Genomic DNA, 21774 nt, shown 5'->3' with positions numbered 1-21774 from the left:
AATATCACAGGACATCTATCAGACTGGCTGAAATAGAAAATATGGAACATCCTGGGTAAAAGTGAGAATTTTGATCCCATTAAGACTGTAAACAGATTGTAAATCCGAGAAACACCTCAAACATTTCCTAGCGTAAAGCAAACGTTCCTCAAACGGATGTTAGAAACTGGTAAATTTTGATGAGAAGTGTCTTACTCAAGTTATGTTAGCCCAGTATAATTAGTTAAATAGGTGTAAAAGGGTTATTTAAAAAAAAAAATTCAAGTGAATCACTTTTTTTTCCAGGTGTAAATAAAATATACAGTAAGATTAAAACTAAATATTTGAACTTTCAGACATTGAAAGTGGCAGCTTCTCTGTTCAAAGAGGTCTGCCACTAGAGAAGCACAAACAATGCAAAGACTCCAGCCAGAGGGTTGTGGCTTGAATGGAGACGGCGGCGATTTAATCTTGAGCAGCAGAGAAGGGAAAGGTCAGCCACCGACATCTGAACAAAGCACAGCAATCAGAGGTGTTCGGTGACAAGACGAGCAACCCTGAGATGATTGGTAACAGCTGCAACACAAAAACAGAAAAACGTTCATCAAGAGGTTGGGTTCATACATTTTTAATACCTCGAGTGTTTGATCAGGTGGTGAGTAGGTTTTCAAGCAGTCATGTACGATTCAGCTCCTCCCACCTAAATTCCTGCAATCCTAAGTTCCCCATGCCTATTCCTGTCTATTGATGTCTTGATTTGAAGAATTAACAGCTGATTTGTTTTTTTTTCTACCAGCCAATAAATGATCAGTTGTGGCTAATTTCTTTCATGTAAAGAACAACAAAATGTCAGAATGCCGGTTTACACACCAGCTGTAACATGATTTAAACTGTCACTTTATCCAGTTTTTTTTATAACAACTATGATGGTGAAAAAGACATTGTGATTTGAAGCAGGAGGCAGTCATGTTTCCACTGGTCAGCAGCTGAGAAAGCAGCCAGTTGACCAAAGTTTATGTGGGAAACCAAATCTGTCTAGCTGCAAAAATAAAAAAAAAGGAAACTCCCTGGCGTAAACTCAATAAATGTACGGTTAAGTTTAAATGTTGGAATCTGTTTTGCTCCATATGGCCCGTATGAATTGCGATGACTGTTCACGCTAAACGGCTCTGATTTTTTCATGAAGAAATCACCACCACGAAGTGCAACAATGACCCTGATTTTGTTTGTTTATTCAGGTACAGTATGCCGGGGGTAATACATGAGTTAAAAATATTTTTTTTCTTCTTTTTGTAAGAACATTGAAAGTGGGAAATACAGCAGATCATAAAAAGGCACTGAATTACCTTTACATAAGAGATAAGTTTGGTACTGAACAAAGTGTATAACAGAACTCCTCAGTAAAACGATGGGAGCCTCGGATTCTTCACTGTTTTTATTCTGTGCAGCTCAACCGGTTCTTTACCTTCCCTCCTAATGATCCAAATTTGAAAAGCTTAACAATGACAATAGAGAAGGTGCTTTATTATATAGTGAGTCATAAATTAGTGTAAGCACATACAGTAAAATACAGCTGCCGCTCATACATGGAATAGAAATATAGTTTCTTTTCCTAAACATACTCACTGTACTTCACCTCACAAAACGAAATACTTAATAGAATCACCGACTCATAACAGAAATACTAGTCTTAGCTGAATATAAAAAAGGTAAGTTGAATCACATGATCATTTCCCGACTGGTCAGAGTTTGATTATTGAGACAATCTTTCATTAAATAATGCTTTGAATTCTCTTTTCACATTGGCATGTATGTTTTTTTTTTTTATTATACTTTTATTTACAGCTTTACATTACAAACATCGACTTTTTCAGACTGATATATAAAAGTGAAAGACCTACACTGATGGCTTTTTTTTTTTTTCTTTTTACAATGGGCCCTTCATAGTATGAAGTATTGTCTCCACTAACACTTTTCTCTGGTCAACTGAGCGCAGCGTGCTCAGACAACACTCACAGTATTTACTGAAGAATTTCATGGCATTTTTACGTTTCTTAACTTATTCTTCTCAAGGTTTTGTCTTTGTCACTGGTCCGGCTTCTTGCAGACCTCAAAGGATTCAACCTGCCACAACTTTGCTGTATTTCCTGAGAGAACTAACACAGAGAGCAGTCAGGAATCTGCAGCGCAGCACAGACCTCGTAGATGGGGATAAATCCTTGGGAGATACAGTTCCACACGGCTCCCTTGGCTTCTGTGCAGGATCTTTGTTTGGCAGTGGAGTGGCAAGCCTGCCAGACGTTCAAGCTTTGACAGACACACAAGAAATCTCTGCTTGGTTCTAATCGTTATCTCTAAAAACTTGACGCCAAGGCTTTGTTTGGAGCCAAAAGACGTCCTGACTTTTGTTGCGTGTGTGTGTATGTGTGTGTGTTTGTTAAGCTCAGGCTTCTCTAGAGCTATTTTGTCTTTCGTTTTAAAATATATTCCTCCATTTGAGAAGGTAGGCTCTTATGTAAGTACGACCGCTTGCATGAGTGAAAAAATTTTTGCTCCGTTTTCTGACCAACTTTAGAGAGGTCAGGGATTAAAGAACAAACAATACAGAGATAAAATTAGCCTCAATACTAAACATTCAGTACATCACAGTTTAGTAAGGATATAATTTTGTAAAGACACCGACTCTCTTTCAAGGCTGTATTTAGAGCCTAACGTGGAATACAACGAGAAACTAGAGATAACGCCACATACAAATGGAACAATGAAGAATATGTTTCGTTTAGCACCATGTTGTTAGAATAATACATCTGAATTACAAACCTCAAGGTTTCATTCTCAAGTTTAGCTAAAAGGTGTGGGAATACTTTCGTAAACATTGAATGTGTTAGCAGACTTTTGAACTGTTCATGTTTGAACAGTTCAAAAATAAAAACTGAATTGGCTAAAGCGCAGACCTTGGTAACTCTGTGCTGCTTCAGTGAACTTCTAAAAGCAAGTGATTTTCTCCCCGTTTTGTTAATTGGCTCGTCTGCTCTCCTTCTCACTGTGCTCCTCTCTACTTGTGGTCCTTTCAGAAAACTGAGAGACTTTTTTTTCACAGGGTGAGCTGCTCCAGTACATCAGACTGCTGATTTTACACCGTCGTTCAGGTCAACCTTGACCGTACGATCCTCGCACTCACACTGGCGTGGTTCTGCGATTTACTCCATCCTTTAAATCATTTGGGAAACAGTTATGAACCTGCAGGAATTCGGCACTTCCCTCGTGCTCGGGGCTGTATGTGTTCTCAGTTACGCTGTCCCTCGCGAGGGCATACATGGACAGCTCATCCAAGGGCCCGCTGGAAGACGTTGCCCCCTTCATGCCACCTACAGGTGAGTTCTCCCTAGAGGCCTCCGTAGAGTGCGAACTGGCGCGAGACGTCCTCCGGCGGTAGCGGAAGCTGGGTATCCTAGAGTATGGCGAAGAGGAGGACAGCGAGCGGATGAATTCGCGCCGCGCCTTCCAGCGGATCTCCTTGTTCTTCTCGATGTAGATGTTGATGACGAGGACGGCGACAGTTTCAGCCACAATGAAGGAGAGAGCGTCGAAGTAGAAGGACCAGCCATAGGAGTAGGTGTACTTCTTGTCGTCGTCCCGCTTGTCACCTGGATCCCCAGTGTTGCTTGAGATGTAGACAATGATACCGATGATATTGCTTAGGCCTGGTGAAAGGAAAGAAGGATAACTACTTCTTGGCATGAAAATCACCTGAACTTTTCTACCAGCAAAGATGAAACTTTTTATTTATCAACCAGTAAATGCAGGATTTTCATCACTTCAGGTACTCTAAATGACATTTATGATCATTGCACATGACTGAGATGTGTGGCTGTCTTTAAGTACCGCATGAGTCTATTAGTGCCACATCATTATTAATGGAAGAAACTTTAATATTCCAGCCAAGATGATTGAAGCTCTTTGAAAGCAAGGCTGGCAGTGTGCATGTGTGTGCGTGTGTGTGTGTGTCATTCAGCTTACCTGCGGCTACAAAAAGAATGCCTGCACTGAGGAGTACATTATTTGTCTTGTTGTACGCTCGCCCCACACCGACACACAACCCGCCAAGCATCAGCAGGGTGGTGCTGAGGATGGGGAACACACTGAAGGCCCGAACAACACCTGCAGAGAGGCAGAAGAGGTGGAAATCGCTCCAGAATAAATCTGAATTCAATTAAATCATTAGGTAGCATTTTTAGTTTATACCTACATTACAGTGTCTCGCAATATATTAGCATCAGAAACCCAGTCCATACAGTTCATATGTGTCTGATTTAATCAAAAATTGAGCACAACTGCAAACCTACCAAGACAAAGCCCCTCGCACGTACCAGGAGGTCAGGAAAAGACAGTATTAATCAGAGACGCAGCCGAGACACCAGTGGTTACTGCGGAGGAGCTGCAGAGATCCACAAGACAGGTGGGACAATCTGCCAGCACAAATGTTTGGTGCAGTGTCCACATATGAGGACGAGAGGCAAGAAGAAAGCCATTTGTGGCAAGACTCTAAGCTAACAGTTCACAAGCTCTTTCTATCCAGTCTGAAAGATCTGAAGCAGTTTTGCAAAGTAGAAAAGGCAAAATCTCTGCGTGTATAAATCTGGTGAAGATATACAGAAAAATACCTACAGACACTTTTGTTCAGATAAAATACAGAATTTTTTTTTTCTCGGAATGTGAAAAGTTGACATGATGACGAATTCTTGAGTATTTTCTCCTCTTTTGCTAAATACAGTATTATATGCAGCAGAACAGTTTTTGAAGATAAAGAAAAAATAAAATCATTCTGTAACTTTAAAAGTCTCATCAATTCAATCCCACTCTGTCTCACTCCCACTTCCAGAGAACTCCCATTATCATTTATTTTCTGAATCCTTGTTGTGACAAAGCTTGGCTAATCAGCTGTGGGTTGCAATAAGAGTGCTCAATGACAATTACCACCAACAAAAAAATGAATCACCATTTTTCACATACAAGGTTGGATGGGCTTTATTCAGCTGTGTAGCCTTTTACTGAGCCCTTCTTTCATTTAGTTTGGCTAATGCACATAACCTGGACCGAGTCCAAAATCTGTTAAGTTCTCTTGTCTTTCTTTGTATTTAGTTAGATACTGTTTCTGCTTTCATTAAAAATAAGATCCTTTACAAACTGAGTATTTAATGCATATGAATAATGTCTCCATGCGACAAACCCTCCAATACAAAGCTATAAAATAAAATAATAGGACGCTACTCTTCATATTTTATAAATGCATAAGGTAATGTGTTTACAAGGTTCTTTTTTTTTTGTCTTCATTACGTTCTTGATGGTTAGTTCTTGGTTTAGCTTTGTGTCAAATCTATAATCCAGTAAAGAGTCATGTCTGAGATTTCCATCCTCTGATTTTAAATAGCATAATTAGAGTTTGAGTGACGGTTCTCTCTCTGACCAGCATTATCTTTTAATTAAACCACAAATAATACCCAATAATTAATAATTATAATAAACAACAGCAGAGTGTACATCATTTGGAAACTGATTATAGCATTTTGTGACTGACACCGTGATTATTTTAACTATAAACTTTAAAAAGAAAACACATCTTAACACAATATTCAAACCTAAATGTTCCTGACAAGATACTGTGACATCAATGTGAAATTTCTTTTAAATAACAAGTTTTTTTTGTTTGTTTGTCTTTTCGCAAAAAATCGATATCGAGAGTAATGAGATTCAACACTTTTCCCCACTCTGAACCAACTTTTTATTTAAAGGATTTGTTTGCTGACGGACCGTCTTTTAAAGTAACTAATTCAGTTACTAAACAAGAAGGCTGACTTTGAGCTTGGACAAAGGACCAGGCGAAAAGAGATCTGATCGGATTTAAATGGAGATAATGATAACCACTAATTATATGCAAAAGACAACAGACAACATGTTATTTTGGAGGACTTGTTTTCACAGCTGCTGATTTGGCAGCCAGCTGAAAGACCTGACCGACTGAGGATGCCTGGCCTGCCTGGTTTGTGTGTGAAAGTTGAGGTGAGCAATGGAAGAAAGTAAACACAAAAATGTATATTATCTGCAACCTTTAGGTAATTCCTAAATATTATAATCTAATCACCTGTTGACAGAATCCATATGGAAGCACATGAATGTAAAAGTGAAATTTGAATCATGACAGAGGATTCTGTCATCTGTCACTATTTTACCTCAAAGGAAAGGTTTTCTTCTTTTTCAGAGGTAGCAATTGTAAAATAAGGATAACTGTTGCAATCAATTTTAATTTAAGTATTATTTTGGGGGCAATTTTACCATTGTTACTGCCTCACATGGTTTAATATTTCCAAGCTGTCTTTGATTTTCTTTAGTTTAATTTCATTAAGATCAGAATGCCTCTTAATAAACATGCCAAAAAACATACCACATCCTTCTATATGAATTATCATCCACTTGTGGTCCGCCTCTAAAATCAAATACTAGAATAATACAGACATGTGGGTATAATATTTGCCTTTAAAGGATGGACAGAGTCAATAACGCCTGATAAATAGGCTAAGTGGGCAACACTTACGCAGCAGATATTCAGAGCGGTCCGTGTCGTAGTCGTCGTCATCAGTAAGGTGGTTGATCCAGTAGCAGCTGCCTTGATTGATGCCTGCAGCACAAAAGAATCAGAATGAGTCTACATAACACTGACTGGTATATTCTGGTACTGCTGAAAAGGATAAATGCTTATTTTGCATCTTCAGAAGGGAAGTAAAAAAAAAAAAATGTGGTCACCACTGGATTCAGAATTCATTGTATTTGGGTATCAACTAGTATTTGGATAAAATGTGCCCACTAGAGTCAGAAGTTCCTTTACACACAAGCATGGAAGTATTTGTAACAGATACACATTGAAAATGGTCAACTATAAGTCTTTTCTCTTGCACAAGGACACACACACACACACACACAAAAACACAAAAAACAAGTTTGAGCTTTTTAAAATTCAACACGCTTGTGTATCCTACATTTTCTTGTGCATCTCTTTCTGTATTATATGTTGACACAAATGAAGCCCCTAAGTACCAAGGCCAGATAGAGATCTAAACTGGCATCTGTAAGTGTGTGTGTGTGTGTATAGCTGTATATGTGTGTGGAAAAACAAGCATGTATGTTGGAATGTGCTACTTTAACAAACAACACTTCTTCTGCCAAAGCCTGGCAATTGAACGCGATCAGTGACCCTTTTACCGCAACACTTTGAAGCCACTCTGGATGTGCCTTTGTTGCACATCTGTGCTGTGTGTGCAAAACAAAGAGGAATTAAGGTTTGAAGATAATCCACCGCTGATATGCTGTGGATTATACACATTTGGCCATAGAAAATTAGCCAAATGTGTGAAAATGAGGGGTGTTACACGCTTACTAATGCTAACATAGGATGCTCTTCCATATTTGCAAATCATGTATATACATACAGCTTTGTTTTTTTATCAGCTAAGCCATAGAATCTTCTGTCTTCTTATCTTTTGTGTCTGTTTTGTTTTGAAACCCTTTCTCGGTTAGTTTATTATTGTACATGTGTTAGAGCTAGGGTTAAACTTTTAGTATCTGCAGACATTTCAAGGTGTCGCAAACATATGGGCTGCATTTATTTTACCACAAGGTGACAAGGACCGATTCATTATAAATCATACAGTTTTAGAAATCAAAAACATTAAAACTATAAATTAGCTGATGTCACTAAGCGGATTCTCAAGAACATGTCAGGCTATTTCACACATTACTTATGTATTAGTGCAAACAATTGTTGTTTTTCGACTCTGTGGTGTAATTAAAGCCTATTAAATCTACCCGTATAAAAACCCTGTCTTTTGTGCTCATGTTTCCCTGCACTTAAATATATAATGATGCCGTTGCCATTCAGGATGAGGGTTTATTCAATAGTGAATCAGCTGAGCTTCCAGAAAGCTTTTCTTAGCTTAATCATTGTATCTAACAAAGACTTTCCCAAATCAAAGAACAATTCCCTTTTCATCTTTTGTGCTTTACCTGAGACCGCGGATGAAAGCTGTCCTACCACATAAATGCCAGCCTTCATTTACTGCAGTTTCAACAGATACCTGTCAGCTCAATTTTACAGGTGTCTGAAGGTAAACCGCAGAACTGTGATTGTCTGTGGCACAGCTTTTAAGGGCACAATGGCTTTCATTAACTAGGTCTGCTGCCTAATAAGGGACATCAAATTAATTAGTGTCAAATGAGTCGGTGGAAATGTAGCACAAGTTTCTGTGTCTAGTCACTGGTGGAAAAAAAGGGGCTCTGTACTAATTTTAAACCACAATGTGAGAGACTTTAGTAAAAAAAAAAACAAAAAAAAACAACATCTTGCTCATGTGGACAGCTAACAAAAAACTAAAACACAAACACCTCTCTTGTGCTGATAATTGCTGTGCAAACACCAAATCATGCCACAGGGTGTGTAGCAGAAATAGTTCACATGTGTCGCTTTGTCCTCTCAGCACAATAAAACTTAAAAGTGATTTTACAAATTGTTTACAGCAGAGAAGACAAGATGTTACTACTAAGCCTGTTACTATGTTTATCACGCTTTTTTTTTCCTGACCAGTTCCAACAACTGACTCCACCCACTCTTATGAGTTCAGCCAATCAGCACCAAGGAGTGTGAACAATGCTTCTGGACTCCTGGTTTGGCTCCATTACTTGCCAATAGCATGTGAAGTGGCTTTGCACCTGGCAGAGCTTGATGTTCAATTCTGATTTTATCTGAAATCCGAATTTCTTGTATGATCGTTCACATTACTTTTAATCTTTTTAGTGGTGGGACAGGGATGTTGCACAGACCCACTTCATTCAGAACTTCAGGATGTTAGAGCAACTTTTGCTATGTCAGCATCAGGACCACATTCAGAAATCTGACCCAAAGAAATCTGATGTGGGCCAGATCTGACTTCTTCCAAAAGTGTGGATAATAATAATATTACCCAGTCTGCTTACTTTCATCTTCAAAGCATTAATTTTGAATGTCCCTCCCTCAACTCCTGTACAGCCTCTGTCATTGTCCGTTACCTCATCGCCTCTCCTGCCGTCTACAGTAATTCTCTCTTCTTTGGTCCCCCTCACAAATCCCTCCATAATCCTCCACATCATCTAGATTTTAGTCACATGCATCACCACCACTAATACCGCTTTAACACATCACCCCAGTTCTTCAGCCATTGCACTAGCTTGCAGATGAACTCATAGTGGAATTCAAAATCCTCCTGCAAACATATAAGGCCATCCACAGACTCACCCATCATTATTTTCCAGTTCTTCTGCACAATACTACTTCCTCCTGCTCCCTCAGGGCGTCATCCTTCATCCACCTCATTGTGCTCTGTGCCTGCCTTGACACCAGGGGGAGCAGAGCTTTCAGCCGCTAAATTCCCTGACTTTGGATTTCACTCCCACTGGACATCTGAATCTCCTTCTGATCACATCTACATTCAAAACTCACCTATTCAAAATAGTACACTCTACAATGTTCCATTTTATTCTGTGTAATTTTTTAATTCAATTGTTATTCAGTGTATTCTATTAATATATTGTTGCTATTTATAGATTGGATTTTAAAAACCGCATTGCATTAATATTGGTAAGACAATCTGTGCATCTTTGATACACTCTATCTCTTTAAAGTGTAAGTTTATTTTGTCTCTATGTGCTTGTGTGATGTCAGGAGAACACAGTGACTCTCAAAAGTGTAAACATCCATGATAAAATGTCAGGATTTTGTTGTGCAAAAAAAAACAAAGTCAAAAATAATAACCCCATTGCAAAATTTTAAACATGTTTTTTAATACTTTGCACCTTCTGAATCGATATCAAACTTCTTTTGCATACACCTGCCATGAGTTATAGAGAAGCTAATTAAACTTAAATACATTTCAACTGTCCTTGACTTTCCACATTTGTATCATTCAACTGAAGTCACTGTTTTCAAATATGTTACAAATGATCAAAATGATCTCATTGGTCAAAGGTGTCAGTCAGAAGAAGGGTTTTTAAAAAAGCAAAGCATTGGAAAAAATATGAGACAAAAGGAAGTGGACAATAAAAATGAGTTGAATTTGTTGATGAAAAGATGAAAATCGAACTGGTCAGGTACTTCCTTCAGCTGCACTGAAGGATCTGCAGGGATTTCCCACAAGAACTGGTTTGGTTCTTGTTCTGATAAAAATCGTCTTCCTATGTCCTAATTGATGGCCCAGAGACATAATTATTTTCTTCCAAAGAAAATATTCAGGAGCTTCCAAAATCTTGTAAGTTATATATGGTCTGATAAAATCACAAGTTGTGTAACATAAAGTGAGCATATAATGTCAAATGTACATGTGGAATGTCAACAAACTCCATGCAAAGAAGACTGAACACAGAAACTGAATCAAATGGTGCTTCTGACATTTTTTGTGAACTGTCTATGATAAATCCCCAGAGATAATATGTAGACGGGGAAACGTTTTTGAAATTATTCATCATGTGCTTTAACAAAAGAGAATGGGAGGCAATGAAATAGCAAAAACACAGAAAACAAAACAACGAAAAATATTTATATGTATTGGAATCCACGGTAAATAGGGTTTCTGTGAGCATTCAAGCGACGCAAATTAGCAAGAGACACAGTGAGAGTGAGAGTGAGAGTGAGAGTAAGAGTGAGGGAGAATGCAATCACAATAAAAGCTATTGTGCAATCAGGGTCAAAGGGCGGCACAGGAAATATTTCTAAGCTAAAGAGCAAATAAAAAGTCTGCTTTGGGAAGGGAAAAGTGCAAGAGTAACAAACTGGAAATTAATTATGCACGCTTAACGTATCAAAAGAAATAATGGGTTCTCTGGCTCTGACTGCAGTTTAGGAGCCCCATACTGAGCATCTCCTTCTCTCCTCCATAGCAACCACTGTGAGTCTTTAATAAGCTCATTTACATAAATAGCCTCCAAGGATGCTTTTTGACATTTTCATTGTATTCTGATACCCATTAAATAAGCGATAGCATTTCCACGAACATCACCTCTAAACAGAACTGTCAACACAAATGTGGGAGACAACAAACAAGAATGTCCACTTGTAGGCACACGTGTGGATTTAAGTGTACAATTGCTGTGGCAGTAATAGAGCAGCAGACCACAGGAGAAAAGCAAAGAGCTATTATTTTAAAAAAAAGAAAGAAAGTTCAACCATTTGCAAACACATGCTTAAGGGAAAATTGTTATAAGCATATTGATAGATGAGGGTGCTCAAACCTACCTCTGTACATTTCTTTGTTTCTAATGACCTGCTTCAATATGTCTGGGGTCACAGCTAACAGTTTGGACCTGGGGTACATCTGTGCATCGTGGTGTGAATACAGTGACCCACTCTCACACACACTTTAAATGCCTTGGTAAAATCAGTACTACCTACTACTATGAAATAACCAGATGAGCAGCACTCCAAAATATTCAAAGGTCAGGGCAAAGTAAACTAAACGCACAATCAGTCCCAACAAAGAGACATCTGTGATAAACGAGCTTAATCAGTGACAAGCAGACAACAATAACAACATTCTATAAAATTTAAGCTCATATGATTACATAAAATCACAAAAGTCAAAGAAAATAGTTCAACACAAATTCCTCACTATGTCTTTTAAAGTTTGTCAGAGATCTGTAACCAGCTGATGAGAGCATGTTGCTGAAACATGTCCTGTTTTTGCCCTTTGAATATTTTTGGGGTGCTGGTTATTCATATTTTTTGTAGTTGTTAAGAACCAGGCACCCATTTCCTCTTTTGTTACATTGGAGTTGTGCTCACTACCTTCCCCCTCTTAAAACAATGCATGTATTTGAAGTTCTTAAGGAGACAGATATCATCAGGATATAGCAGAATGCTTTAAAGGTTCCAGCCAACGTCTGCCTTCCAATAATACATTGCAAGTCTTCAAGAAATATTCACTAACTTATTTCTTCCTACAGCAGAACAGTTGTGTCTCTGTTTCAATTATGTTAGAGGGACAGATCTGAAAAACATTCCCTCAGTTTCCAGAACACATCAGCTTTGGGTGGACTTGGAAAACAAAGAGTAATCAGATCCACCAAGAGGTTAACTCAACAAGAAGTTACCAAACTTTTTATACACAAAGGGAATCAAATATGCACACACACACACACGAGGACAAATAAAATACGATTTTTCTTCATCGTATCTTCCATGTTCTGGCAGTGAAGAAGCTAACTAGCATAGCATTAGCACACAGCTAAGTGTCACACTGAGACATTTCCTGAGCTCCAGTTTTACATGTTACAACTGAGATTCATTTCAAGGTTTAAGATCTTCATGGTTATTTCACTAAGTGATGTTAGGTGCACTTAAGAAAAATGGTCTCGTATGTAAGAACATATGTAGACACACAGGACAATGGATCTTGGGGTAAAGGAGGACAACTGAATGTCTCCTGTGGTATCGTCTCCGTCCTTGAGGGAGAGGTTAACTTGATTGATGAATCAGATTGAGGAACGATGGTTAGCATGCAACGCATGCAGGATCACACGGTTTGAGAATTCGTTTAGGAAATCTGTTGTTGTTTTCTACCAAGACGTTCACTGCAACTTTAAATCTTGGATAAAGAATGTTACTTTGTAGACAACAGTGTTCATTATATTTACCATATCTGATGTTATCTTTGTTGCTTTACTGTCTAGTGAATGTCCAAAGGCACATAAGAGCATGTGTGCATAGTCTTATGGCTGAGAGGCATTACTGCATGGGCTGAAAAGCTTTTGAAAGGTGATACTACAAAGACATTTTCTGGCTCTCTCTAATCAACCGCCTGGATCTCATGTGTAATTAGGGTGTTAATCATTCTGTCGTGATTTAAAGTTAGAAAAATAAAAGGAGAATTCAGATTGTACTCACTTTAGGCTACGCTTTAAAAACAGCCTGTTTTATATATGAAGTGCACTGCAAAAGAATTCACACCCTTTCAATATTTTCACATTTTGTGACAATGCAACCACATCCTTCTTGCAACAGTAATTAGACTCTCAGGTTGGAAGAAATGTAAATTAACCACGCACTTATTTAATTGTATTTAACTGCAGAGAACTTGTCGACAAAATTTGATCCAAGAATGAATGAAAGATGGTAAAAACTACATGTCTTGATCTGATTCCATTTCCTTTATTTTAATTTTCTATTACATTTTTAATTAACAGCTCCACAACATAGAAATTGTGACTTGCTAGAGACAAACAACATTCAAAATATAGTTTCTCCTACAAATAAAGTAACCTGTTAATAACAAGAGATACACAGGGTAGATATCCTCACAAATAATTGCAGTGGGCCTAATAGAAGTTTTGAGCAAATAGTTTGTAATTAATCCCACACACAGTCCAGAAGGACAGCTCTGCTCCTGTGAAAATCTGAACTCTGTCATCGCTTTCAAAAAAACTTTCCCACCTAAAAAGGCAAATGTTTTTTGTGTTTTTTTTACATGACATTTTCTTTGTCAGCCACTGTAATTTTCAAGTAAAGAGATCATGAAAAACAGTTTATCAAATACAGCTTGCTTTAAACATATTGCCTCAAATCGTTTTCTACTAGAGACCATTGTTACAGAAATAATTGATTGTTTGGAAGCATTGCAAGACCACATTAATATAATATTTGCATACACTTTATGAGACGTGGTGTGGGATTTCCGCGTATCCTTTAGGCTTATGGTAGATTGTTTATAGGACTCCTCTCCTCATTGCTTTCTTTCAACAGTAGCTGATAAATAGATGTCTTGTCCTGACCTGCTGTGGATCAGTTCCTTCTACAAAATTGCCAAGAACAAATTGACTCTAAATAATCCTCAAGGTAGATGACTGGTTGACTACAGGGTTTCTTGGAGTCCGGTAACGGCATTAAGCTCGATGCTTTGACTTCCTCATTTCAACACTTCAGTGGCTTTGCAGATAGATTAATGACCAAACCAATCAAAATTGACATTTATATTGTGCATTACTAGAAGCCTTTAGTCGGTGATGAACATGTATTACTTCTACACGGCTTAATAACAAACACAAGCAGAGTTTCAGCTGCAGTTCTACTTTAATCCCTATTACTCCTGGACCTCCAGCAGAGATGAGAGCACTCAAAGCTTTACAATAAGTTAAATGATTAAGTCTTTGCAAAGCTAAAGGGCTTAATGTCCAAAGCAGGCATGTTCCCACAACTTTCAATGATTCACCAACACATGAATTAATTTGTTGTGGAAGCGGGGAAAACCGGTGCAGCAAACAAACTGCTCCAATATTTTCTTCTTCTTCTCTCTGTCATTCAGTCCAAGTGAGGATGAGAGAAAAGCAATTTTGGCAAAGACATCAGTGATTCAGCGTTGATATGACTGACAGTCGGTTAATTAAATTGTCACCAGGCTGCAATTTCTTCAAACACAGCTTGAGTTCGACTGTGCATGTGTATCCAAGTTGTTGGGAGAAAACTGAGATTTTACGCCACATGTAAGCTGTTGTGAGTTATGTTATGCACAGTCAGTTAAAAATGCACACAAGCAATTGATTCTCAGTGTTATATATATATTTATGAGAAAATTACTTGGAGCCGTGTAAATATTTGTATGTATGTATTATATATGTATTAATTGGATGTTCTATGTTGTCTGATTAGTCATTTCCAGCTGCCTTTATTTTGTTTAATTCTTGTTTTTTAGGGATTTTGCACTTGTTTGAAATGTTTTATGGATGATTTGCATTTATCCTGATTGAATAGCAAAGATTGCTCTGGGTTTCAAATCATCTTAAAAATCAAAAATCTTAACTTTGCTGTGCTGATATTTGCATCTGAATTATATATTTGCAATGGGTTTAAGGCAATAAAAAACCCAAATTTAATTCAATTAGTGCATGGGAAACACAATAAATTACACAGAAGAAAAATTGGCTGCTTTGACTCAGTTTTTCCTCCTTCAAAACATAAAAAAACTAATAAAACCACTCTTAGGATTTAGGAAGACATAAGGTCATCCTCAGCTTTTTGTTTATGTCTCACAAGGAGGAAAACAGGGTGAAAGATCTGCCCCAAACGTGTTAACAAATAACAAAAGAAATGATCTAGTTTCTCTTGGGTTCACTAATTAACACTGCACTTCCTAAGGTCCAAATGTCAAAATCACAAGCAACTTTGGAACTTTAGTTAGACATTTATATTGCACATTTATAGCATAATTTCTGAAAAGACAGTATTTTTTGGTTTCAAATAGAAAGCAATGTAGGGCTGGGTTATAGAAGTGTCAATTTGGTTTATGGAAAAGATTGACCAATCCAGCATCGGTTTAATAGCCCACCTAGTGACATCATAGCTTCAGTTAATCCGCAGCATTGGAGTTAAATGAAGGGAGACGTGTGACATCATTGAAAAATAAAAATAGATTTGTGACCTCCAAATCTCTGTTTAAAAGCAGGTTGAAAAATGTAACTGATGTATTTATACATGCTTACATGCAACGTATCAAATGCAAAGCTTTGTTTTCAGGATTTTAAATCACAGTAACTCTAATTTTCACTTTACACAGTATGTGGATGTAGTGTGGACTGAGCAGCTCGCATTAAAAAAAGCAGCTTTATGACGGACAGAAAAAGAAAGAATTGAAAGAATTGTTATTTGAATAAATAAATAACTGAAACTTAGTAATTTGAAATCTAGTCATTTCCTCACTTAAAGTGTTGACTGTGGTTTACATTTTAAAATATTTACCCCAGTCACAGTGACAACATTTTAACTTAATCTCTAAGACAGAAAACAATAAGCTGTATTTACTTAACTTTGGTTCAATATATATATACATATAATGTTAAGTAATAACATAAATAAAGTACCAAAGTCTCAAGTTGCACTGTCTAGCACCCAATCAAACTTGGGCATTACTTTGCATGTTGAAAGGCCTAATAATTAAAAGTTTGCTTAACATTTATTTGAAAGACAAATTTTGAAAAGCATTTTCATTTTCTCTTCTAGCTCCGGTGGCTTCAGAAAGCTGGAAACACAAAAGAAAGTGGCGAAGCAGGAAATGATTATTAGAATGTAGAAGTTGAACCTTTGTGGAGATGAAGAAAGAAGAAGCACATCAGAGGACGTGAGGATGAAGAGACCAAGGTGGAAGTTAACGCCTGCTGGCTAATTAGACACCCCCCCACACACACACACACACACACACACACACACACGTTGCTTTTTGATAGCTACACTTTAATTACAGATACGTGGAACATGGTGAAACGGCAAAGTGACCTTCCACCTCCTCATGCCCCCGACACAATCGAATATAATTGAGTGCCTTCTCTCAAAGACGCACATATCCACCAAAAGCTCCCCGAGAAAAACAGCTGCCTCATGGCTCACAGCAATCCATCGCCAGCTGAGGCGTTTGCTTTAAATACGATGCAGCTAATTAGACAGTCAAATTGGTTCATTCATATTTTTACACTGGGTGAAGTTTCTGGGTGCTAGCCTCACTGTATTAAATCTGTAAACTGCATATAAATGGAGTGCTGACCTCATACTGGAGAGACCATGTTTTTTCTGATTTAACTTGAAAAAGAGGCGAGGTATGTGAGCATGGTGCCCTGTAAGCGCAGCTATTTGTTTATTGGAAAGGAATAAAGGCTGAGTGGTGCTGAACAGCTGCTGCATGTCTTCTGACAATGCGTTGTCACCGAGAGACGTGTGGATGTCTTAAAGTGTTCTGTAAAACAGGCCGATGTTTCACCCGGTAGCTGTGAAACCCTCAATAACTGTTTGTCATTATGACTGCAGGGTTGTGTGTGTTGGTGGTGGTGGTGGTGGTCGTAGCGGTGGTGGGGGAGTCTTCATCGCTTGTCTTTTCCTCTACACTTATGAGTCTCCATGACAACTGAGCCACTTCGCAGCCGCTCGGAGTTTTTGGCAAAAGACACAGAAGTGAAACTATCTTATCACAACAGACCAGGATGTTCGTCGCATCCGTCCACCTTCACCACAGGACAAGCGCGGCAGAGTTTCATGGCTTGACAATGACTGTGTGTGTCTCTCTTTCTCTGTGTGGGCTGGGATGAAACAGGGGGAAAAGTGAGACTTTGAAATAACGAAGGGAAAAAAGCCACTGTTCCAACACTGAGAGACTTTCCACTGGCAGTACAACAGTATTCAGTCCTAAATAAAAATACACTACTTGGAGCAAACACCAAAACATATCAGATTACTTTGATTGGTAGCATATTCCATATTCTATGGCCCTGCCCTGCTCCTCAGTTTTAATTACCCAGTGCGGGGGGGAGGAGAGGGGCATCCTCAGGAGCTCGGTGTATCCGAGCAGCCGGGGCAAATGGACCTGGAATACACCTGCCCCCATCTCGATTGGATTAGTCATTCAGACAGTTCTCTACAACAAAATTACAACCATCTAGCTCGGTTGCTTTATTCATCTGGCCCACGATTACGGGCAGGGTGGATATGGTCGTTCATCTGATGATGTCCCTGTGTTGTTGGGGAATCCCTTTTACTCTTTTGGACTGGGGCAGCAGGGAGATTGCTCCGGGTGTCACTTAACTCGATTCTGTCAAGCAAAGTGGTTTGAGACCACCTAGGTCTTGTTCACAGATGGTGAGTGAATTTCATATCGTGGAAATCTAGGGGGTACATATGGGTGTTACCACAGGTGGTTGCCCTGGTTGTGATGCTATGGCCTTATTAGAAACAAGAATCTGTGTTTGGTTAGGTGATTTCATTGTGTGGAAGTTCTGGGTGAGTAGGGACGATAACATTAACCTTTGGGGATCTGGTCAGTCTTGACCCATTTCTGTGGTCTGTGCTGCCTATTGGGTCAGGACCTGCCCCTCATTGCTGTGGGTTTTGTTTGCATCCATGACCATGTTCCTTGATTTTACATGGTGCTTCCATTCCCAACGCCAATTGACTCTACCTACAGTTTAATTACAGACAACTTTTACCCAAATTTATGAGCAAGCTTACATGCAAACACATGCAGACACATCATTTCTACTTGTGGGGCTGTTTGTACAGTAAACGCATTTAGTTATGTCGATCTTGTTTGTTATAATGTATATCTCATATCATCATGATCGTCATCATTATTTTTTTTATTAGATTATGAAATGTAAGTACTGCTACTTTGTCTCTTTCCCTCGTTTCCTTCCTTTCTCTCTGTCCTTCCTTCATCTCTTTATATTCATCCTGGTCGTCCTGCCTGTTTCCTAAAGGATTCCAATATGTCGTGACATTAGTTCAATAAACTATGCAACGAGGGGGCAATCTCGTTTTCCCTTTATTTGTACAGCAATCCTACCTATGACACTGCAATGCAATCACATCCGCCGATCATGCTTATCTAATGTCAGCAAGATGCAAAAGAAAGGAAAGAAAAATTCACAATCACAAATATTCTATAAAGAATGGATGTATTTAATTGTTACTGCCGAATGGTGCGCCTTTGTCTGGAGCATATGTTGTGTTTAGGACTGACTCCACCTCCTGTACATATTTCACTGATCTGCGTTTATGAGCAAGCAGAATTTTGTTGTGAAATTTAGCTGCCTTGAAAAAGCAATATTTAAACTAACAACTTCCTTCAAAATATAACATTTATAACAAATTATATGGCGTTATATATCTTCATTTTGAGGGAATAGTCATAAGAATCGAAAACCGAGTAAAAAGAAAATTCCACTTTTTTCCTGCCTGCTTACTTAATACAATTCCTACAAATTTCTGCCTCATGACAAACGTCTTGTGTCGCGAACAAATCCATCCAGTCACAGCGATTCTCTCATTGATAGCTGAGGCAAGAAGTCAAGGGGTGGTCGGAAGAAAGATTTGGTCAATGAGCGTCTGTCTACTTCTGGAGAAAGACGTCACTGCCAGCGCACCTCCGGAACACCAATCCGTTATATTTCCCCCAGAAAAGGGAAGCGAAACCCTAAGAGAATTAAGTGTTTATCGGATGTTCCATCTCAATTTTTTATTTTTATTTTTTCAATAAATCTATTAGTTTTTGCTCTTTTTGTTCGGACATGACGTGAACTCAGAGTCATCTATTTTTAAGTCATCGGGCATGTTTCCATAGCGATTTCATAGATGTTGCCAAGCAACGCAGCATTGAATACAATAAAGACATGAATGAAAGTAGACTAATAGCGCGCACATTTCCTGGCAGCGAGAGTGAATGGGCTCAGACGCGCAGGCTTGGCACGGCATTCTTTCGTAAGGATTCATGTGTGGGATTCATGCGGTGTAACAGTTGGCGCACAGGTATACTCAGTCTTGTTCAGCCTAAAATGCCTATTCTTCCCCCTGTGCATCTCTAACATCTTGCATAAATCCCTTAAAAGTTTTTTTCCACAGTTATAAGGTTGTTCAGCTGTGGAGTTATCCCTATTAAGAGGAATTTGACGTGCGTAAAAGGAGCGCGTCCTTTGTGCGCACCGGGAAAGAAAAAAAAAAAAAAGCAACCCTAAAACAAAAACTATTTCTTATATGACAGAAAAAAAAAATCCTGTTGACTGGAGAAAAAGTACAGATCTATTAAAGTTTGAGGGGAGCTTACCTTCAATACAACAGATTCTCCACAGTCCTGAGTGGGTGAGATCGCCTTTCTTAGTTTTGATCTCGTCTGTGGTGGCGTTGGTGCCATTACAGATGTATGCCCGTGAATAGAGCCAGTAGTCCGTGCCAATAGCGATGGTCATCAGGCTGAAGGCGGCGAAAGCCCCTGCCGTGGCCAGGAGCGTTTGAACCCCGCGGTCGCACAAACCCATGGCGCTTCATACTAGTCCGCACACCCCCTGATCCAGCAGCATGCACGCACCAGGGCGCGTCAGGGCGAGGGTCTTCTGGTCATACTTGTGTTTAAAAGTGAAAGAGACCAATACAACAGATTATCCACAGTCCTGAGTGGGTGAGCCACTGTTCGTAATGCTCAGCTGACGTTCAGCTTGCAGAAAGGACACTGGTGGTGTCCACTAGTGAAGCCCCATTTGAAGCACAGAGGAGAGATTGACAGCAACATCAAAACACTTCCAACCTCATCAGCACTTGATTAGATTGTTTTCTTCTCCTCAGTCATGGTCTTAGAGCACTTTTTTTCTGCTCCAACACAGACTGCGTCTCTGTTAAAAACCCAACTGAACGAGCGCGACGTCAAAAGACTCTTTAGTGAGACCCCACCCTCATCAAATCTAACCAATGAAGGAGACGTGCGATTAAATGAGTAAAATGAGAACTCGGTTCTGCATTTAAATTTGCTGTCACAGCCTGTGCCCAATTAAAAATGTTGCCGATTCTATGAGGAAATGTAAATATCCAAACAAAGCCAGTGGCACGTGAGACGTCTCCACGCTCCGCAATGAACTCACATGTCATGAATATTACCAAACTCGGAGTTACCGCTGTCACAGGGAGGAGAGAATGGCATCCCGTGACACAACGATCCCTGTGGTGCACAACAGCCCAACAACCGAACAGACTGTCTCGAACCAATTAGATGTTCAGCCGGTGTTCCTGTACTGAACAGGAATCATCGGGGTTCACCGGGTTCATTCGGGAAGCAAAAGTTGAAGGCTACAAATATTCCATAAGTATCCATGCACAACAAACCTCTCGACATTTTGTCAAATTAGAATCAGAAACCTCCAATCTATTGTATCGTGGGATTTAAATCACAAACTGATTCCATTTTTTTTCTAATCTAGAGAAAATGCACATCTAGAAGCTGATATTGTTTCCCATCCTTCTCTTCCTATAACCTCTACCTGAGTCAGATTGGATGGATAGTATCTTTAGATGTTGATTTACATCTGGACTGGACTGGGCCATTCCTACACATGTAAATACTTTAATCTGAACCATTCAGTTATTGGTCTAAGAGTTGCTATATTTTGCAGCTTCTAACAGATTATCTGCAGGGTTTTCCTGTTGACCCTCAACACTGTCAATGCTGAAGAAAATGTCCACAGCATGATGCTGCCTCCACCATGTTTTACCATGTAGTGGGTTCAGACTGGTCGGTAGTGTTGACAATATTTTGTGTATTGACTGGATTCAGATTTTGTTTTCACAGCTTTACTGTATCCACATGGTTTGTGGCACAGTCACAAATATTTCATCTTAGGGATGACGAAGACAAAGAATTAAGTGTCTCTGATGATTAGAATATTGTCAGAAAGTTGAATATACTAATGGTGTCACACTGTGTCAGCTATTTAGCTGAAAACACCTGCCAAGATTTCCTGAGCCTCTAAATGGTCTCTCACTGCAACAAAGTCATGGGAAAGACTGCTGACTTAACACATGTCAAGCAAAATCTATTCAGTGGTTTGAAGGATCTTCACAAGGAGTGGACTGACTCACAGACGAATGCTGATTCTGGGACAACGTCACAATTGTCTTACCTGGGAGAAGGAGAGAAGAAACTGAACTGCTTGCTTAGTAGGTCAAATTTCTTATTTCAGATGTGATTAAAGTTTGTATTTCATTTGGAAATCGGTGTCACAGAGTTCAGATGAAGAGTGAAGAAGCACAGAATCCATACTGCTTTAAGTCCAGCGTGAAGTTTTTACAGTCAGTGATGATTTGGTGTTCCATGTCGCCTTCTGGTGTTGGTCATCTGTGTTTTCTGATATGCAAAGTACACATCTACCTAAATATCTGAGAGCAGCTTCAGTGACCATGGTGTTACTCCACTTGGTTGGCCA

The 21774-nt window shown here is 39.1% G+C and overlaps 1 protein-coding gene across 1 annotated transcript; it reads right to left on the bottom strand.

Annotated features, from left to right (window-relative positions):
• Nucleotides 1-1193: 1193 nt before the first annotated feature.
• On the bottom strand, nt 1194-20445 carry LOC103141690 (voltage-dependent calcium channel gamma-4 subunit-like). The gene is made up of 4 exons (XM_007557425.2): nt 19629-20445; nt 6572-6655; nt 4000-4140; nt 1194-3683 (listed from the first exon to the last, which is right to left on the bottom strand). Exons 1-4 carry the CDS (start codon nt 19837-19839, stop codon nt 3157-3159), a joined length of 963 nt encoding a protein of 320 aa, XP_007557487.1. The 5' UTR covers nt 19840-20445; the 3' UTR covers nt 1194-3156.
• Nucleotides 20446-21774: the final 1329 nt, after the last annotated feature.

The sequence above is a fragment of the Poecilia formosa genome, unplaced genomic scaffold (assembly GCF_000485575.1).
Source record: "Poecilia formosa unplaced genomic scaffold, Poecilia_formosa-5.1.2 Scaffold88, whole genome shotgun sequence".
Lineage (NCBI taxonomy): Eukaryota > Metazoa > Chordata > Actinopteri > Cyprinodontiformes > Poeciliidae > Poecilia > Poecilia formosa.
The sequence above is the reverse complement of the archived record's forward strand: the minus strand, read 5'-3'. Positions and strand labels throughout refer to the sequence as shown.